The sequence below is a fragment of the Bufo bufo genome, chromosome 5 (assembly GCF_905171765.1).
Source record: "Bufo bufo chromosome 5, aBufBuf1.1, whole genome shotgun sequence".
Classification (NCBI taxonomy): Eukaryota; Metazoa; Chordata; class Amphibia; order Anura; family Bufonidae; genus Bufo; species Bufo bufo.
The window spans coordinates 165,703,929-165,720,697 of NC_053393.1; the positions used below are offsets into that span (position 1 = coordinate 165,703,929).

Consider the following 16,769-nt stretch of genomic DNA (forward strand, 5'->3'; position numbering starts at 1 on the left):
ACGGGTATCTAATTTAGGCCGCGGCTTCCCAGGAAACGTAGGCCACAAGTTGCCGCCTACAGCTATGACGAGGGGGGCGGGGTTGTGCTTACCGCCAAGGCTCTGTGGGAGGACCCTTTGCTTCCCCGCGCTGTTCAGGCTGCCTCAAGCTCCACTGAGATCACTGGACCTGCAGTCACCTGCAAACTGGTAGGACGGTTACCCCCCTCTCCAGCCTTGAGACCGCTATTGGTTTGGGTTAGCAGCCATGTCAGAACCCACCAGCGACCCTTGCATACCACCAGCCGCCACTTATTATGCATGCACTAGATGCAAAATTAAGTTCCCTGATGGGCAGCCAGATTCCGTGTGCTCCGCATGCTGTGCGACTAGACAGGTTCTTCCCCCCCCCCCCCGGAGCCTACGCAGCCGCATGACCACTGGGCCCGTGCTTTGTCTCGGGCAGTGGAAAAGCTCTCGAAAATATCCCAATCCACCCTCTTCCTCATGGGTCGTTTGGTTGATTTTTATCCCCACCTGCACAGTCGGCACCCTCCTCGGGTGAACAACTTAGGAGCACACCTTCGCACAAGAGGCTCAGAGCAGGTCATCATTCCTCCTTTGACGCGTCGGCATCTCCACCCCACCTGGGTCACGCTCGGATGTATTCTCCCTCTCACGGGAAGTTTTGTCCGATGGGGAGATTGGGGAATCTGACTCTGATATGGATCTGGAACAGTCTTCTAAGATTGCTTCCATGGTGGACAGCCTAGTTACTGCTGTCTGTGACACCTTCCAGGTGCAGGATGACTCCCCCCTCCACGAGCCTTCAAGAAGTGTCTTTTCTCCGCTCCAGACAATCCCCTAAAGCCTTTCCCATACATGACGACTTTTCGGTGGTCATTGCAAAGGCATGGGACCACCCAGATCGTCGCTTTACCACATCCAAGCGACTTGATCTACTATATCCCTTTCCGGCGGAATGTATCCTCTCCGTCTAAGGTGGATCCTCCGGTCCAAGTCTCGCCAAACACACCGCCATTCCCGTGGCTGACTGCTCATCCCTCCAGGATCCCATAGATCGCCGTATGTAGTCTTTTTCTAAGTCGGCGTTTGCAGCAAGTGGCTCAGCACTTAAACCCATTTTTGCTCCCGCCTGGGTGGCTAAGGCAGTCTCAGAATGGGCACTCCGGTTAAATCAAGACTTGGCAGCGGACCTCCCTCTGGCGGAGCTCCAGTCTTTGTCCCTCCAAATCTCACAGGCGGGGAAATATCTCTGTGCGGCCTCCTTAGACGCTGGTGCACTGGTGGCCCTCTCATCAGCTCTCGCGGTAGCTTTACGGCGTGAACTGTGGCTTAAGGTCTGGGCAGTGGATTCGTCCTCAAAGGGTTCCCTGGTAGTCCTCCCTTTTTCTGGCTTCCGTTTATTTGAGTCCAGTTTGGATGAAATTATCTCCGAGGGCAGATCTAAGCGCACGTTTCGCGCTAAGTCCTTAAATGCCCGGACTCACTCCTTTCGCCGCTTCTCGAGTACTCATCCGGCGGCAAGAGCCCCTCCCAAGTCCTCCACGCAAGACCAGAGAAAAAAGCCATTCTTTCGGCCTCAACCAGCCTGGCGCCCACGGGCACAGCCCATTCGTCCCTCGACCAATAAACTGCCTTCTGCATGAAGGGTTTAGGACATTTGGTGGGCCCATATTTCAGACTCGTGGACGCTCGAATTGTAACCGTAGGTTACAATATAGAGTTTGCTTCTCCCCCAGACCGTTTCTTTCTGTCCCAGCCCCCCAGAGATCCGGATTGGGCTGTCGCCTTTTCTCAGGCAATTCGGTCTCTCCTCGATCGGGGCGTGATCTCTCCGGTTCCCCAGGAGGAACACTTCACAGAATTTTATTCAAACCTATTTGTCGTCCCCAAGAAGGAAGGGTCCTTTCGCCCGGTTCTGGACCTCAAGCTGCTGAACCGGTCTCTCTGGGTCCAACAGTTCAGAATGTAGTCCCTTCGCTCTGTCGTTGCTTCACTGGAGCGGGGAGAATTCCTCTCCTCAATAGTCATCCAGGAATCGTACTTACACGTCCCCATTGCTCCGGTACATCAGCGCTTCCTCAGCTTCACTGTAGGCCCCACCACTACCAGTTAGTCGCCCTTCCCTTTGGCTTGGCAACAGCGCCCTGGGTCTTCACGAAAGTGCTCGCTCCTGGCCCTTCTTCATGCCAGGGGTATCACCCTGATTCCATATCTGGATGACATCCTGGTCAAGACGCCGACCTTCAGTCAGAACGAGGTCAGTCTACGTATCACTCTCGACACCCTGACATGCTTTGGCTGGCTGGTGAATTTCCAGAAGTCTACCCTACGACCAACCAGGCCGATCACCTTTCTTGGGATGATCCTCGACGTTAGTTCGCTTTTCTCTGGACAAGCAGCTAGCCCTTCTGAAGTTGGTCCGTCTTCTCCGGCGCAGGTTACCATCGATCCGATTTTGCATGCGGGTCTTGGGTGCAATGGTCGCTTCCTTCCAGGCAGTCCCGTTTGCACAATTTCACACTCGTCCCCTTCAACGAACAATTTTATTGTCTTGGGACAGGACAACTCACCGGTGTCCTTTGACCGTCACCTCTTCCTGTCCCCAAGGGTGCGTTCGGCGCTTAGGTGGTGCCTCTCGGCCCCGACCTTGGAGTTGGGGAAGTCCTTTCTCCCGATCTCATGGACGGTCATTACCACCGATGCCAGTCTTCAGGGTTGGGGCGGAGTCTTCCCGCCCCAGACAGTCCAAGGCTTATGGTCTCAGTCGGATTTAAAACTGCCCATCAACATCCTGGAGCTCCAGGCCATTCATCTGTCGTTTCTCCATTGGACCCCTCTCCTGAGGGGCCAGCCGATACGGATCCAGTCCGTCATTGCCACGGCAGTGGCGTACATCAACCACCAAGGGGGAACCCGCAGTCAAGCGGTGATGGAGGTGTTGGCCAAAATCCTGCAGTGGGCGGAGACTCATGTACCAGCGCTATCAGCGGTTTACATCCCGGGGGTAAAGAATTGGACGGTGGATTTCCTCAGTCGGACAACCATGGACTCGGGAGAGTGGTCACTGCACCCGGAAGTGTTCGACTCCATTTGTCTCTGTTGGGGCCGACCAGAGGTGGACTTAATGGCGTCCAGACTCAACAACAAACTTCCCGCCTTCTTCTCTCGAACAAGAGATCCTCGAGCGTGCACCGTAGACGCACTGGTGGCACCATGGGACAGGTTCTCTCTGCTGTACATATTCTCTCCCCTTCCCCTCCTGCCCTGAGTCTTGCGCAGAATCAGGTTGGAGCGCATCCAGACGATTCTCATTGCTTTGGGTTGGCCCCGTCGCGAATGATACACCGATATCGTGCTCCTTCTAGGAGACACGCCATGGCCTCTTCCGCTCAGAATCAATCTTCTCTCTCAGGGTCCTGTCTTCCACCAACGTTTAGAGTCGCTACGTTTGACGGCGTGGCTGTTGAAACCGCCATTCTGAGGCAGCGTGGTTTCTGAGGCATGATTAAGGCCAGGAAACCAGCGTCTTCTAAGATTTATTGTAGAACTTGGAGGTCCTTTCTGCACTTCTGTGCGGAACGTGGCCTCCCTCCACTGCGCTTCTCACTTCCCACCATCCTTTTCTTTCTGCAATCGGGTCTGGAATTGGGTCTTGCGCTTAGTTCTTTAACCAGCTCAGGACCGCCGTACGCAGGATTGCGTCCTGGCGGCGGCCCTGTTATTCCTCCTGGACGCAAATACGCGTGAACGCGCGCACACAGGAACCGAAGGTAAGCGAGTGGATCTGCAGCCTGCCAGTGGCGACCGTTCGCTGGCAGGCTGTAGATGCGATTTTTTTTTTAACCCCTAACAGGTATATTAGACGCTGTTTTGATAACAGCGTCTAATATACCTGCTACCTGGTCCTCTGGTGGCCCCTTTTGCTTGGATCGACCACCAGAGGACACAGGCAGCTCTGTAATAAGTAGCACCAAACACCACTACACTACACCCCCCCCTGACCCTTATTAACCCCTGATCACCCCATATAGACTCCCTGATCACCCCCCTGTCATTGATCACCCCCCTGTCATTGATCATCCCCCTGTAAGGCTCCATTCAGACGTCCGTATGTGTTTTGCGGATCCGATCCGCGGATCCGCAAAACACATACGGACGTCTGAATGGAGCCTTACAGGGGGATGATCAATGACATATAGACTCCCTGATCACCCCCCTGTCATTGATCACCCCCCTGTACGGCTGGCTCCATTCAGAGGTCCGTATGTGTTTTGCGGATCCACGGATCCATGGATCGGATCCGCAAAACACATAGGGACGTCTGAATGGAGCCTTACAGGGGGGTGATCACCCCATATAGACTCCCTGATCACCCCCTGTCATTGATCACCCCCTTGTAAGGCTGGCTCCATTCAGAGGTCCGTATGTGTTTTGCGGATCCACGGATCCATGGATCGGATCCGCAAAACACATACGGACGTCTGAATGGAGCCTTACAGGGGGGTGATCAATGACAGGGGGGTGATCTACCCATATAGACTCCCTGATCACTTCCCTGTCATTGATCACCCCCCTGTAAGGCTCCATTCAGACGTCCGTATGTGTTTTTCGGATCCGATCCGTGGATCCGAAAAACACATACGGACCTCTGAATGGAGCCTTACAGGGGGGTGATCACCCCATATAGACTCCCTGATCATCCCCCTATAAGGCTCCATTCAGATGTCCGTATGTATTTTGCGGATCCGATCTGTGGATCTGCAAAACACATACGGACCTCTGAATGGAGCCTTACAGGGGGGTGATCAATGACAGGGTGGTGATAACCCCATTTAGACTCCCTGATCACCCCCCTGTCATTGATCACCCCCCTTTAAGGCTCCATTCAGAATTTTTTTGGGCACAAGTTAGCGGAAATTGATATTTTTTTATTTTTTGTTTTTTCTTACAAAGTCTCATATTCCACTAACTTGTGACAAAAAATAAAAACTTCCATGAACTCACCATACCACTCAAAATCCAAATGCCCTCCTAAAAGATACTCATTGGAATTTGGGCCCCTTTGCGCACCTAGGCTGCAAAAAAGTGTCACACATGTGGTATCGCTGTACTCAGGAGAAGTTGGGCAATGTGTTTTGGGGTGTCTTTTTACATATACCCATGCTGGGTGAGAGAAATATCTCTCTATAATGACATTTTTGTATAAAAAAAAATGGGAAAAGTTGACTTTTAGAGAGATATTTCTCTCATCAAGCATGGGTATATGTAAAAATACACCCCAAAACACATTGCCCTACTTCTCCTGAGTACGGCGATACCACATGTGTGACACTTTTTTGCAGCCTAGGTGTGCAAAGGGGCCCAAATTCCAATGAGTACTTTTGATTTTACAGGGCATTTTTTTACACATTTGGATTCCAGACTTCTTCTCACGCATTAGGGCCCCTAAAATGCCAGGGCAGTATAACTACCCCACAAGTGAACCCATTTTGGAAAGAAGACACCCCTAGGTATTTCGTGATGGGCATAGTGAGTTCATGGAAGTTTTTATTTTTTGTCACAAGTTAGTGGAATATGAGACTAAAAAAATCATCATTTTATGCTAACTTGTGACAAAAAAATAAAAAGTTCTATGAACTCACTATGCCCATCAGTGAATACCTTAGGGTGTCTACTTTCCGAAATGGGGTGATTTGTGGGGTGTTTGTACTGTCTGGCCATTGTAGAACCTCAGGAAACATGACAGGTGCTCAGAAAGTCAGAGTTGCTTCAAAATGCGGAAATTCACATTTTTGGACCATAGTTTGTAAAGGCTATAACTTTTACCCAAACCATTTTTTTTTTAATCAAAGACATGTAGAACAATAAATTTAGAGAAAAATTTATATAGAAATGTCGTTTTTTTTAAAAAATATTTACAACTGAAAGTGAAAAATTTAATTTTTTTGCCCAAATTTCGTTAAATTTTCATTAATAGTAAAATGATTAATAAAAGTAAAAATGTCAGCAGCAATGAAATACCACCAAATGAAAGCTCTATTAGTGAGAAGAAAAGGAGGTAAAATTCATTTGGGTGGTAAGTTGTATGACCGAGCAATAAACCATGAAAGTATTGTAGTGCAGAATTGTAAAAAGTGGTCTGGTCATTAAGGGTGGTTAAAGTGCCAAGTGTCGGCGCTGTCAGTTTTTTTCCAGCGTCCTTTAGCCGGACAGGCCCCGGTTAAGACCTTTTCTACAAGGGTTGGATCACACTGTCTCGCCGTATCGCCCCCCTTTACCTTCTTGGGACTTCAACCTGGTCCTAGGTTCCCTTCAATCTGCTCCTTTTGAGCCTCTATTCGCTGTTTCCCTTCGTCTTCTTTCCTGGAAGGTTGCCTTCCTGGTAGTAATCACCTCCATTAGGCATGTGTCAGAATTGGCAGAGCTCTCTTGTAAGGAGCCCTTTCTTGTTCTCCACCAAGATAAGGTGATGCTCCGCCCAGTACCTTCTTTTCAGCCGAAGGTGGTCTCTGCCTTCCACGTCAACGAAGACATTGTTCTCCCTTCGTTCTGCCCCTCTCCCTCACATCCTAGGGAGCGAGCTCTCCATCAGCTGGACGTGGTTCGGGCTCTGAGGATTTACCTATCCATTTCTAGTTTGTTCCACCGTACGGACTCCCTATTTGTTGTTCCTAACGGTCCCCGCAAAGGCTTGCCAGCCTCTAAGGTGACGATTGCCAAGTGGATTCGTTTGGCGATTGTGGAAGCATACCGCTCCCGGGGCAAGGTACCGCCCCTAGGTGTCACGGCCCACTCGACCAGGTGGGCGCTTCTTGGGCTCGGTTTCACCATGCTTCCGCTTCACAGTTGTGTAAGGCAGCGTCTTGGTCTTCTTAGCACACGTTCAAGTTTTACCAGGTGCATACTTTTGCATCAGCGGACGCTGCGCTGGGCCGCAAGGTCTTGCAAGCAGCAGTGTCTTGAGCTTCTGCAAGGCAGTTTTCATGAGGGTGTGTTCTTCCTGCCCCGTGGACTGCTTTGGAACGTCCCACGGTCCTGTGTCCCGCAATGATACGAGCGAGAAAACCAGATTTTTGTGAACTCACCTGTAAAATCTCTTTCTCGCTTAGTTCATTGGGGGACACAGCTCCCACCCATTGTTTACTTTTATTACCGCAAGTGATGGCGGTTGGTTTGCCGGTTCGGTCCTCAGTTCTGGTTCGGTCCGACTGGCATTCGTTATGTTATGGGTTATTTCCTGTATGGGTTTTTTCTCCTTCTCCTACTGCTTTAGCACAAACTGATATGCTCTCTCCAGGCTGGAGGGGGTATAGCCGGCAGGGGAGGAGTTATCACTTTTCAGCCTAGTGTCGCCTCCTAGTGGCAACAGCTATACCCACGGTCCTGTGTTCCCCAATGAACTAAGCGAGAAAGAGATTTTAAAGGTGAGTTCACAAAAATCTTGTTTTATTCACCTATAAATATATACTACAGAGTTGTCTGATCTGTCATTCTCATTGATGCCATTTTGGGTTGTGTTTGACTTTTTGATAACTTTTTATTAATTTTTTGTGGGGTGGGGTGATGCAACCCCAAAAAATATGGCTAATTGTTTTTATTTTTAACCCCTTGCCGACACGCTCTGAACTTGGTAGGGTTTTGCTATGGCAGCCTTCAGATCACTGACTCTGCAGCTGGGTATCTGCTGTGAAAAACAAACTCTGCAACTATGGTTCCCACTCAGCTACTGAGCGGGCACCATTTTTAAAGACCTGACATCCAACATACATGTACGCTGGATGTCGGGAAGGGGTTTATATATACAAAGATAAAGCATAACTGTAAGTTATATAAAGTATGGTATCATAATTATATCTTACAATATTTTAGGAGGTAATGAAGACATTGATGAAATTGATGATGACTGCATCATTGTGGAAAAAGAAGCTAGAGGAAGGAGACCAATTTTTGAATGTTTCTGGAATGGAAGACTTATTCCTTATACTACAGTCCAAGAGTAAGACTTGTAATTAATTTGATCAAATCCAGTATGGGAGTTTAAATGCAATGTGTTGCTGATTTTTTTTTCTGCCAGTTAAAATCAAGTAGCAACACATAACCTTTTTTTCTTCAATCCTTTTTTTATTTTCTGATTATAGATTTTTTTTTTATTCCATTTCCTGAACATGATTATGGGGGTGGCCATCTTGCCTGAGCTTTTGTTAACAGCATTTAGAGAATTGCTTTAGACCAGCCACCATGGGCCATAGATGCAATGGACAGTAGGGGACCTCATTGACTTTTATGGTAGAGTTTTCTTGGCATACTCTGTGACATGTGCGGAGGGAGTCAATTGACAATCACCTATTGTGAATGGTGGATCCAGTGTTAACTATACATAAATGTGCTATCTGTCATTCTAAACCTGCCTTTAATGATTAGCAGATAACTGCAGTAAAGTGATCTTTACAGACCAAGAAGGGGCTCCTATTATTAGGCTTGGTGTCCAGTGAGAAAACTGCTGGATTTTATGGTTTTTGTTTAAATATAGATATTGACATGGAAAATTAGTAAGTAACATCACCAAAGCGTCTTTCAAAATATGTTTAACATAAAAACGTGACTTATCACCTTCAGCCTCTGTGATGTACCTCTACATCATTGTGGCTGATGGCTGTTTAATACAGCAGGCACCTGGCTCCAAAAAACTGTGTTGATGCAGAAACCGGTCATTTAACTCCTCACATACCGCATTCAGTAGCGCTCACAGCATTTGTGAGGTTAGGCAGAGAGATGTGGCTCCCTCTGTCTTCTGACCAGAGCCCACACAGTGAAATCTCAAGGCTCCAATCAGTTACCGGCAGCCTGGGGCCTGTCACTTTACCTGCTACACTATGCCTTGTACACAGCTTTGCAGGCAGAATGCTATTTACCATAATAGTTCTCAAAAGATCCCAGGATCTAGCTCCCTAAGTAGGCTAAAAGTTATTATGTAAAAAGAAAGTTCTAATCAGCCCCATTTCCGAATTTAACCTATAAAAAGAAACATAATAGGTATATCCAAGTTTGAAAAATGTCTGAACTATTAACATATAAAAATATTTTTCCTGCGTGGTGTATGCTATAACGGAAAAAACAATAAAAATTTCGCCATTTTGAGGTCACCTTTTACATGCAAAAAAAAAAAAAAAAAGATCAAAAAGTTGTAGTATTTCACGCACAGATGGTGACGCAGCGACTAGTTGCGTCACTATCTGCGACTTCGCCACGCTCACGCCAGGTCTAAAATTGTGGGCGGGGAAGGGGATAGGCAGGGAGGTCCGTCTCATTTGTTTTAGGCGTAGAAAATGGTCTAAATGCAAGACAGCTTGGAAGTTGGGTTACATTTTGAACTGGCGCTGGATGCGCCGAAGTTATGTAGTGCTTGCAATTCTTCTACAACGCCGGACTTAATAAATGCGCCCCTTCGTTTTTATAAGTAGTAAAGCAAAAAAAAAAAAATCTAAATTCAGTATCGTCATCGTATTGAGCCACAGAATAAAGACATTGTGTAATTTTTAGTGGACAGTGAACGAGTTACTTGTCAGCATTGAGGGGGGGGGGGGTGGTTTCAGTTTTACCTAACAAAGAATTTTTTTCCAGTTTTCCAATACAAGATGTGGTAAATTAAATGCCATTAAAAAATACAACTTATCCCCCCCAAAATAAGCCCTCACATGGCTATATGAAAAGAACATTTTAAAAGTTATGACTGTTGGAATGTGGGAAGGAAAAAACAAAAATAGGCCCAGTATTTAAGGGGTTAAACAATAGGTAATTTTTTTGATGAAACAATAACTTTAATATAATTTAAAAAAAAATTAAGATCATTGGCACTGATGCGTCTCAAAACACTCATACTATTCAAATATAAACATATTTATCCCGTATAGTGAATGCAGTAACTGAAAAAAAATCTAAATGGCAGATTCGCCTTTTTTTTGTCACTTCACCTCCCAAAAAATGGAATAAAAATTGATCAAAAAGTCATACCCACTACAAGATGGTGTCAAACAGCAGATCGCCCTTCAAAAAATGAGCCCTCACATAGGTCTGTAGACATAACTATAAAAAAGTTAAGGGGGTCACAGGATATAACGATGCAAAGAAAAAAAATCTGTGCGGGTCAAGCTGCAGTTTTATTGGTATCCTGTTGGGGTACATATGATCACTTTTAATTTTTTTTAGGAGATGAGCTGAGAAAAATGGCAATTCGGGCATTTTGTTTTTCTTTTATGCTAGGGTTTTTAGTGGATAAATACTTTTATATTTTAAAATTGTTGTGCAGCCATTAATATTGATGACCTATCCTCCAGAAAGGTGCTAAACTTACCTATAAGACGCACCGGCCCATAATACTCCTCTATGTTTTAGAGGAGGACAATAAGAAAAAATATTTTTCATTAGACCTCAGGTCAGACCAGCAATCAGACCCCCAATGTTAATAAGACCCCAACAAGACCTCAGATCAGACCCCCAATCAGACCTCAGCTCAGACCCTAATGTGAATGATCCCCAATCAGACCTTAGATAAGAGACCCATGCCTCTCATCAGCCCCCATATGCCTCTCATCAGCCCCCTTCAGTCTCATATCAGCCCTCAGCAGCCCCCATTGCCTCATATCAGCCCCCAGCAGCCCCCATTGCCTCTCATATTCGCCCCCAGCAGCCCCATTGCTTCATATAAGCCCCCAGTATCCCCCATTGCCTCTCATATTAGCCCCCATTGCCTTCAGCCCCATTGCCTCTCATGTTAGCCCCATTGCCTCAGATCAGCCCCCAGCAGCCCCATATTGCCCCAGATCAGCCCCCAGGAGCCCCAATTGACTCAAATCATCCTCTAGCAGCCTCATATTGTCCCAGATCAGCCCCCAGCAGCCCCATTCTGCCTCAAATCATCCCCCAGCAGCCCCATATTGCCACAGATCAGCCCCCAGCAGCCCCATATTGCCTCATGTTTTATAAAATAAAAAAAAACACTTACCTCTCCTTCTCTGGATGCCACCGCTCCTCACCTACAGCGCAATCCTGTTTATCCTGCCGTCGGGTGTGCTGTGAACTGGTGCGCACAGCGTGAGGTCACAGAACGCCCTCACTCTGTGCGCAGCCACTGCACAGCCAACAACAGAGGACCAGGAAGCGGAGAGTACAGAGCCTTCACCGCTTCACGGTCCTCCGATACTAATGAGCGCTTCTATAATGGAAGCCCTCATTAGTATTCACCAGAAAAGATTCCCCCCCCCCCCCTTTTGGGGAAAAAAATGCGTCTTATGGGGATTCCCTGTACTTCCTATTAAAGGGGTTCTTAAATAAAATTCTAAATATACCTAAATATTACTTGTAACGGATCTCCTAGCACCCCGACCGGGTACCTCCGTTGATAAACGCTCCCAGTGCCTCCCGAGGACTCCAAGCACTCCGCTCGACACCGATACCACCACAGGAACCAGGAAAAGGAACAGCTCTTACAAGAGCTAGGAGTAATAGCCAGGGGAGTATACAAGTATAGCAATCCCCACACACATGAGACGAGGCTCTATGTTGAAGGTAAAACAGGAACACTTTATTGAGGGCTACCCGCCCGTATTTATGCAGGTCCCCATCTGGTGGACACGCCCCTAGGGGACTAGAATGAAGACAGATATGCAGCACTGCAGGATACACAGACACAATACATCCCCACAATGCATCATGGTTTCCTCCTCTCTGCCCTGGAGACACCCGAGGAGTAATCTAATTATCTCTCAAGACAAAGGGAAATCGCCAATACACATGTGGGGACAACAGAACAGAAATCACCACCCAAACACACAATGTCACACCCCCACAGCAAACACAGACATTTAACATATTCCCAGATAGCTCAAGTCTGAGTGCATATTATTAGGTGAATGGCACTCAGACAACATGAATACAATAAAATTAGCTATCTAGGTACCCTCACATAACATACAATACAATTACACAGACAGATGGTTCTGTCACATTACTTTATTATAAACATATTCCAAAATAGCATTTATTATTTATAATGGCTCGTTTTGTCTAGAGCAGGGACGCACAACCTGTGGCCCCGGGGGCCACTTGCGGCCCTTGATACCATTCTGTTTGGCCCCAACCATCTGGTAACTGACATGTACTGTATGTCTATGTCTTGTGGCTGCTCACATGCATTTTTCCTGTATTTCTCCCATTTATATGGGAGTCCTGGAACTGTAAGTAGACATTATGGTGTATACCGTGTGTTCAATATGCCAAAAATACTGTATTTTATTTGTTTAGTACCCCTTTAATTTTTTTTTTCGGGCTTTGTCATTGGTCTGGCAATGTGGCCTCCAACCAGAAAACGTTGTGCAACCCAGGTCTAGAGGGAAATCATCAGGGGAAATAAAATGGATGCTGCCCTATTAGCACAGCTATTAAAGCAGTAAGCTAAAGAGCTGTCTTAGGCTTGTTTGTTCACTTGTGTGAAACAGATCCGGCAGGCTGTTCTGGCCAGGAACAACCTGTCGGATCAGACCTTGTCAGGCAAAGCTGTACACTGCCTGCATTCTGTCTGGCCCCATTCACTATAATGGGGGCCGGTGGGAATCTGATCTGACAGGCTGTTCTCCGCCGGAACAGCCTGCCGGATCTGTTTTACGCAAGTGTGAAACAAGCCTTAGGCTGAGTTCACACTTGAATTATTTGGTCAGGTATTTTCATCAGTTATTGTGAGCCAAAACCTGTGGGGGTCAAAATCACAGAACAGGTGCAGATCTTTTCATTATACCTTATCGCTGAGTCGGTTAGGTCATCAATATTACTGACTGCACAAACACTTTAACAGGTAGTTTTCTATGGCTGGCCTAAGATTTAAAGAGGACCTTTCATGGTTTCTTTTTATTCTAGATAAATACCTTTACTTGCGGGGTACACCCCGCTTATGCTGACACCCTGAATGTTTTTTTTTTTTTTTTTAATCGCCCCTACGCCCCGTTGTGCACCCCTTAGTTTTCCCGCTCAGTATGCTAATACTGAGCATCGGTACAGGGAGGAGGAGACACCAGGGTTTCTCAATAGGTGTCTCCTTCTCCCTGGCTGCGCCACGATCCAATCACAGCGGAGAGCGTCACAGCCAGGGAGAAAAAAAAATCGCCTTCTCCCATTCAGAAACCCTGGTATCTCCTCCTCCCTGTACCGATGCTCAGTATTAACATACTGAGTGGGAAAACTACAGGGGGGCACAGCGGGGCGTAGGAGCGATATATATAAAAAAAAGGCAGGATGGCAGCATCAGCCCCACAAATAAAGGTATTTATCTAGAATAAAAAAAAAACCATTAAAGGTCTTCTTTAACAAGGCCCTAGTCTGTCATAGCAGATGATTGGCACCCTGTGGTTTTGCTGTGGGGGTGTTATCCGAGGTCAGATGTAGCCCATTCCCTTTGACTAACCTCTCAGATGCCATGGTCTCTATTGAGTTTTCTCCAGTCCCTGACATTGCAGGTGTCACCTCAGATGTACAGTTACGTTAGGCTGTACAAGCATGGGGTGTGTATAAGTGTATTGAATAGCTTAGGCTACTTTCACACTTGCGGCAGAGTGATCCGGCAAAACGTATGCCAACTGATGGCAAAATGCATTGAAATGCCGGATCCATCTTTCCAGTGTCATCCAGCAAAACGGATCCGGCATTAATTTTTTTTACTTTTTTTTCAGTCTGTGCATGTGCAGACCGGAAGGACGGATCGGCACTAATTCATTCCTATGGAAAAAAATGCCGGATCCGACATTCAGGCAAGTCTTAAGTTTTTTTCGCCGGAGATAAAACCGTAGCATGCTGCGGTTTTATCTTTTGCTTGGTCAGTCAAAATGACGGAACGGAAGACATCCTTATGCATCCTGAACGGATTACTCTCCATTCAGAATGCATGGGGATATACCTGATCAGTTCTTTTCCGGCATTGAGCCCTTTGAACCGAACTCGGTGCCGGAAAAGAAAAACACTAGTGTTAAAGTACCCTTAGGGTACTTTCACACTTGGGTTTTTCTGTTTCAGCATAGAGTTCAGTCCTAGGGGCTCTATACCGGAAAAGAACTGATAAGTTTTATCCCCATGCATTCTGAATAGAGAGCATTCCGTTCAGGATGCATTAGGATGTCTTCAGTTCAGTCTTTTTGACTGATCAGGCAAAAGATAAAACTGCGTCATGCTATGGTTATCTCCGGCGGAAAAAACCTGAAGACTTGCCTGAATGCCGGATCCGGGATTTATTTTCCATAGGAATGTATCAGTGCCGTCCTTCCGGTCTGCTCATGCGCAGACTGGAAAAAAATAAATGCCGGATACCGTACGTTTTTCTGGATGACACCGGAAAGACGGATCCAGCATTTCAATAGATTTTTCTGACTGATCAGGCATTTTTCAGAGTGATCAGTATCAGATAGAATTTCTATCTTCATTCAGCAGGACCTGCGCTAACGTCACGTCGTGAGCGTGATTATGTCATCAAAGGTCCTTTGGCAGGTCCTGAAAGAAGAAGAAAGAAGACTATGCCGGCTGCGCGAACAACAGGGTGAGGTGAGTTAATTTTTTTTTTTCATTTTTTAACCCCTAAAGCCACATTTTAGTAAGCATTCTGTATTAAGAATGCTATTATTTTCCCTTATAACCATGTTATAAGGGAAAACAATAAAATATACAGAACACCTAACCTGAACTTTAGTGAAGAAGTCCGAGTTCGGGTCTGGGTACCACAGTCAGTTTTTTATCACGCGCATTGCACATGCGCAATAAAAATTGAGCATCGGAACGCAATCGCAGTCAAAACTGACTGCAATTGCGTACCTACTCGCACAATTTTCCCTAATCTGGACACGCTCGTCTGCAAGGGGCCTAAGGATTACTTTCACTAACCTATTGGCCAGTACTTTGGCCAAGAGCTTAATGTATATACGTAGCAGAGATAGAGGCATATAGGATTCCGGATTGGTGTGGTCTTTACCAGGTTTAAGTAACACTACTATTATTGCCTCTTCCATAGATTCAGGTAGCCTACCCTGTGTTTCTGCCTGTTCAAAGACTGCTAATAGCTGTGGTAGCAAGAAGGCCTTATATTTTTTTTTAAGAATTCCCCTGGTATTCCATCTGACCCAGGTGCCTTCTCATTAGGTAGTCCCTTCACCGCTTCCTCAAGTTCCTCCAAACTTATAGGTTCTTCAAGACTCGCCTTCTGTTCCTCAGTCAGCCTTGACAGTTGAATTGAGGCGAGGTAGTTTTGAATCTCACTTTCCCTACACTGTAACCTAGTGCAATATAGTTTTTTTTATAGTATTCCCTAAATACTCTAAGAATATCTCGATTTTCAGTTACCAAATCACCCGTCATGTCCTGGATGCATCCTATATAGGAAGAGCCCTGCTGAGCCTTAATGATAGTTGCCAACATGTGTCCTGCATTTTCTCCCTCCTCAAAATGTTTCTGTTTCCAGAAAAAAAGAGATTTTGTAAAACTTACCAGTAAAATCTCTTTCTCGCTCTTCATTGGGGGACACAGAGACCATGGGTATAGCTATGTCCTCTAGGAGGCGTTGACACTAGATAAAGCTGTTAGCTTCTCCACTGGCAGCTATACCTCCTCCAGCCTGGAGAGAGAGCTTCAGTTTGTGAGAAGCAGTAGGAGAAGCAAGTAAACCAACGAAACAATGTGGAACAGCAACAATGCCAAGAACCGAACCAGGTTCTAACCAGCAACAGCCACAACTGTGGCCGAACAACAATACTGGGTGGGTGCTGTGTCCCCAATGAAGAGCGAGAAAGAGATTTTACTGGTAAATATTACAAAATCTCGTTTTCTCGCCCATATTCATTGGGGGACACAGAGACCATGGGATGTCCGAGAGCAGTCCACAGGGAGGGAAAAACCACAGACCCATGAAGCAAGCGCCCGTGCAGTCAACTAAGAACTGTCGCAGCAAGACCACACGGTCCACGCAGTGACCATCGATGCATAAGTATGCACCTGGCAACTTCTTGCGAAAATGTGCAAGGAGGACTGGATCCACCTTACATTACTGTGCAGCCAAAGCGCGATTCCTCCTAGCCCAAGAAGCGCCCACCACTTTGGGGGAGTGAGCCGCTCCGAGTGCGGTAAGCTGCAGCACTGCCAGACCGAATCCAACGTGCAATCGCCCTTTGGGGGCCGCCAATCCCCAGCGAGGACCTTCCTGAGAGAAAAGGGGGATCCGTACGCCCGAGAGGGACTGGAGGCTGCTAATAATGAGTAGAGCACTGACAACGTCCATAATGTAACTCCCTTCCGTAAGGCGCGAAGGAAAGGAACATGCTATGGAAGTCAGAGACCACCTTCGGGAGAAGAAGGAATGCTGAGAAAACCATATTAAGATCCCAAGGCTGTAAGGACGATACAGAGGAACCATATGTGCTGCTCCTTGAAAGAAGATTCCCACGGGCACCAGGGAACCTGGAAGGCTGCCCAAGATGGAAGCGCCAACACCTGACCCATCAAGGAAACAAGGGCTAAACAAAGGTCAACCCTTAAAGTAGAAAGGTTAGAGAAAAACCCCAACGTGAGGGGGACGTCATGGCTTCAGAGAAGCCTCAGAAGGACCTCCAGGTCCCAGAATAGATACTGGCGATGCAGACTTCCTGTCCTGAATCATAGTGCGGAAGAGATCGGGCGAAAAAAACCCTCCACGTTAGAACGGCGGTCTCAATAGCCATGCCGTCATTGAAAAAGTCATG

General features: G+C 46.8%; 1 protein-coding gene across 1 annotated transcript in view; it reads left to right on the top strand.

Moving 5' to 3' along the window:
• Window positions 1–16,769, top strand: part of SMCHD1 (structural maintenance of chromosomes flexible hinge domain containing 1) — a 383,867-nt gene that overhangs the window by 123,925 nt on the left and 243,173 nt on the right. The window contains 1 exon segment of the mRNA XM_040432517.1: window positions 7,876–8,002. Within this exon segment, the coding sequence (XP_040288451.1) occupies window positions 7,876–8,002 (127 nt within the window).